Raw genomic sequence first — 4,928 nt, forward strand, 5'->3', positions numbered from 1 at the left:
CCCTTCAAATCATATTATTCAAGTGTTTTCAATGTGTTGTCATTTCTGACCATACATCATTATTTTATCCCATTTGAGGTATTTTCTTAACAAATTAATCTGTCTTCATATCGTTAAATAAATAAATAAATAAAGTACTATCTATCTATCTATCGTTTCTGATCAAAGACATTTAAATATTTTCCCTTTATCATAAATTATGTTAAAACTTGTCATTTCTGTGCATATCTATTTTCGAATTCATTAAACTATTTTTTTCTCTTGGTATATATTTTTCAAACAGCAAAAAAAAAAAATCATTTCGGACAATATGTTCCTTTTTTTTTAATTGTAACTTTTTTTGTTGTTGTCATCCTTTTCTCATTTCCAATCGTGTTTGTATTTTCAGTTGATGTTATTAAGTGCAGACAATGCATGCCACAACATTTAAATCATTAAAATATTATCTAATTATCAAAGTATTTAATTTAGAATGTTTTTTGGCGTGTAAAACTTTTACTATTTTCCCTTCTTTATTTTTAACATAATATTATTATTTTTAATAAATTAAAAACAGATCATTTTTTTACATCTAGGTTTTTTCAAAATAATTATATGTGATAAAATAAAACATTTCGGTCTTCCTTTGATTTATTTTCTTGTCTTATCTTATCTTCATTTTTAACAAATAATATTTTTTTTAAACAGGTGAGTTTTAACCACCTTTACAAATAACAAGTGATAAAATAAACAGTTTTCCTCTTCATTTACATATATGTTTTAAATAATTTAAACTATTTTCCCTCTTCATTTTTAACAATTTTTAAAAACAGGTCATTTCTAACCATGCACCTATGTTTAAAAAATATATATACATTATAAGTGATCAAATAAATATCTTCACTGTTCACTTTTATAATTTTAACCATTTTCTTTCGTCATTTTTAGCAAATAATATTGAAAAAAAACCCGGTAATTTCTAGCCATCAACGTTGTTTTAAAAAAAAATAATTATAAGTGATAAAATAAATATATTCACTGTTCAGTTGAACTTGAAAATGGTCATTTCTGACAATTATTATTATTATTATTTTTTTAAACTATTTCCTATTGTCATTTTTAACAAATAATATTTAGAAAACAGGTGCAACCATGCACCTATGTGTGAAAATAAATAAATACTAATAATTATAAGTGATCAAATAAATATATTTACTGTTCATTTGAACATGAAAATGGTCATTTGACAATCTTTTATTTTTATTTTTTTTTAACAATTTTAACTAGTTTCCCTCTTCATTTTTAACAAATATTAAAAAAGCAAGTCATTTCTAGCCATCAACGTTTAAAAAAAAAAGAAAAGATAAGTGATCAAATAAATATTTTCCCTCTTCATTTGAACATAAAAATGGTCTTTCCTGACAATCTTTTTTTTTTTTTAAATTATTTTAACTATTTTCCCTCTTCATTAAAAAAAAAAAAAAATTAAAAAAAAAACAGGTCATTTCTAGCATAAACGTTTTTTAAAATAACTATAAAGCATACAATAAATATTTTCCCTCTTCATTTGAACATAAAAATGGTCTTTCCTGACAATCTTTAAAAACATTTTTTTTTAGCTATTTTCCCTCTTCATTTAAAAACATACTATTTAAAAAACAGGTCATTTAGAGCCATTAACGTTTTTTAAACTAATTATAAAGCATCAAATAAATATTTTCCCTCTTCATTTGAACATAAAAATGGTCTTTTCTGACAATCTTTTAAAAAATAATAATTTTAGCTATTTTCCCTCTTCATTTAAAAACAGGTCATTTCGAGCCATTAACCTTTTTTTAAAATAACTATAAAGCATCAAATAAATATTTTCCCTCTTAATTTGAACATAAAAATGGTCTTTTCTGACAATATTTAAAAAAATAATAATTTTAGCTATTTTCCCTCTTCATTTAAAAACATGCTATTTAAAAAACAGGTCATTTCGAGCCATTAACGTTTTTTAAAATAACTATAAAGCATCAAATAAATATGTTCCCTCTTCATTTGAACATAAAAATGGTCTTTTCTGACAATCTTTTAAAAAAAATTTTTTTAAACTATTTTCCCTCTTCATTTAAAAAAAACTATTAAGAAAAACAGGTCATTTCTAGCCATTAACGTTTTTTAAACTAATTATAAAGCATCAAATAAATATGTTCCCTCTTCATTTGAACATAAAAATTGTATTTTCTGACAATCTTTTTAAAATAAATAATTTTAACTATTTTCCCTCTTCATTTAAAAAAAAACTATTAAGAAAAACAGGTCATTTCGAGCCATGAACGTTTTTTAAAATAATTTTTAAGCATCAAATAAACATTTTACCACTTCATTTGAACATAAAAATGGTCTTTTCTGACAATCTTTATTTTATTTTTAAAAAAAATAATTTTAACTATTTTCTCTATTCATTTAAAAAAAAAATACTATATAAAAAACAGGTCATTTATAGCCATCAACATTTTTTTTTAAAAATAATGATAAGTGATCAAATAAATATTTTCCCTCTTCATTTGAACATAAAAATGGTCTTTTCTGACAATCTCTTTTTTTTTTTTTTTTTTTAAAAAAAATAATTTTAACTATTTTGTCTCTTCATTTAAAAAAAATACTATATAAAAAACAGGTCATTTCTAGCCATCAACATTTTTATTATTTTTTTTAAATAATTAGTGATCAAATAAATATTTTCCCTCTACATTTGAACATGAAAATGGTCTTTTCTGACAATCTTTTTTTTTTTTTTTAAATAATTTTAATTATTTTCCCTCTTCATTGAAAAAAACAACTATTTAAAAAACAGGTAATTTCTAGTCATTAAAGTTGTTTTAAATAATTATACAGCATCAAATACCTATTTTCCCTCTTCATTAAAAAAAAAAAAAATAATTCTAAGAAAAAAATGACAAGAATTTCAAACTAATTTTCCTCATCACTTAGTCATTTTAAGCCGTCCCTTCCGTGTATTTCTGCTTGAGCGCCGTCCCAATAATGGTGCAGGGGGGGAGGTGGGGGGTGAAGACGGATTGTCTTTATTGGATTCTCTCTGGAACCTTCTAGATTACATGAAATATTAGATAGAAAATACACATCAACTCCTCCAAATTGTCAGCAAATCAACAAAAAACAACAAAAAAAAATCAGAAAAATCTCCATTTAAAAAAAAAACGAGCGTGCAAGTCTTTTTTTTTGTTGTTGTTCTTTTCCAGCAGAGAATCACAAGTGGGTCAAAGAATAAAGTGTGATTATAAACAATAAAACCCGTATTTCATATCAAATATGATTGCGCCAAATGAAAAGACATTTACACAATAAATAAAGTTGAAGGCCTCCTTTTTCCCGCGGCGGCCATATAAACATTTACATCAAAGTCCCCTCAGGAACTTTTTTTTTTTTTCCTTTTTTTTGTTGTTGTTTAAAGTCCAAAAACGCGCGTGATTTCTGTCCGTGTGCGCGCGTCTGCGCATGCATAGCCGACGCGGTTACATGGCGGCGGCGTGCGCGGACGAGTACGGGTCGAGGCCAGTCTTGGTCATACCTGGGAAGAGTATGTAGGCCACGGGCGGCTGCAGCGTGGACGTGGACCAGGCGCTGCAGTTGCACGGCACCACGTAGCCCGGGTTCGTGGGCGACGGGTGGGTGTGGGTGTGCTGCGTGGGGCAGCCCAGCGGGCCGAAGGCGCCGTTCTGGTAGCCCAGGGAGGAGGCGTAGGGCAGCGAGCCCGCGCCCAGGGAGTGCGGCATCTCGCCCATCTTCTGGCCGAACTGGCTGGGGTCCAGGAAGGAGTAGGGGCCCGAGGTCGGGGGCAGGAAGGCGCGCGCCTTCTCCGAGGCGCTCAGCAGGGAGTCCGCGGCGGCGGCGGCCGCGGCTGCGGCGGCGGCGGACACCGGCAGACCCTTCAGGTGCTCCGTGTCGCCCAGGTAAGGCAGCGGGAACACGTACCGGTCCTTCTTCAGCAGGTTCTTGGGCTTGCGCCGGGGCCGGTACTTGTAGTCCGGGTGCTCCTTCATGTGCTGCGCACGCAGCCGCTTGGCCTCGTCGATGTAGGGCCGCTTCTCGGACTCGGACAGGAGCTTCCACTCCGCGCCCAGACGCTTGCTGATCTCAGAGTTGTGCATCTTGGGGTTCTCCTGCGCCATCTTGCGCCGCTGGCCCCGGGACCAGACCATGAAGGCGTTCATGGGCCGCTTGATGTGGTCGGCCGGTTTGGACATCTTAGGGGGGCGGGTGGGTGGGGGGGAGGAGGTGGGTAGGGAAAGGGGGACCGGGGAAGGGAGGGGGGTTTTGGGGGGGGTCTTCTTATCGGCTTCGGCCGGCGCGCGGGGAGAAAAAAGGGAGCTCACCTGTCCAGGTGCGAGACCGCGCGCACCGGGAGAGAAGAAACGCGGAACTTTCTCCAACTAAATCCAGACGAGTAGAGTCCAGCCACGGAGAAATCCGGTATAGGCGAAGAGAGAGGAAGTTAAAAAAAAAAAAAAAGAGAAAAAAAAAAAAAAAAAAAAAAAAAAAAAAAAAAGTACGTCGCTCCGTCCGTTCCGGTCGCGCGCGCGCGCGCTCCGTGGCTTCCTCGCACCTGCGGGCGGCCCTGCTGGGAAAGTGCTGAGCGGCTGCGGGAGAGACGGACGCCGAAGTCGGCCAAGTTCAAAGGCTGGGATGGCGCGCTTCCTCGCACGCGATGTGACATAATGAGAGGGGGCGGGGCCACGGCCGCACCGGCGCAACCTGGCCGTCCAATCAGCACCTTCGCGGGGCGCGCCGCATCATATAGGTGTGCGCGCCTGTGGGTGTGTGTGTGTGTGTGTGTGTGTGGAGAGAGAGAGAGAGAGAGAGAGAGAGAGAGAGAGAGAGAGAAAGAGGACCCCCCCCCTCCCTGCCCACACCCACTCCCACTCTGGACACGTGACGCCATT

General features: G+C 36.0%; 1 protein-coding gene across 1 annotated transcript; it reads right to left on the reverse strand.

Moving 5' to 3' along the window:
• Positions 1 to 2,849: 2,849 nt before the first annotated feature.
• On the reverse strand, positions 2,850 to 4,232 carry LOC133644666 (transcription factor Sox-14). Its single transcript, XM_062039343.1, has one exon. The coding sequence runs from the start codon at positions 4,230 to 4,232 to the stop codon at positions 3,501 to 3,503; it is 732 nt and encodes a 243-aa protein (XP_061895327.1). The 3' UTR covers positions 2,850 to 3,500.
• Between the last annotated feature and the right edge of the window lie 696 nt (positions 4,233 to 4,928).

Source organism: Entelurus aequoreus, linkage group LG27 (assembly GCF_033978785.1).
Source record: "Entelurus aequoreus isolate RoL-2023_Sb linkage group LG27, RoL_Eaeq_v1.1, whole genome shotgun sequence".
NCBI lineage: Eukaryota > Metazoa > Chordata > Actinopteri > Syngnathiformes > Syngnathidae > Entelurus > Entelurus aequoreus.

What these genes read in the sequence shown, in the direction of transcription:
- LOC133644666 (XM_062039343.1), bottom strand. Translation starts at nt 4,232, where the DNA reads ATGTCCAAACCGGCCGACCACATCAAGCGGCCCATGAACGCCTTCATG.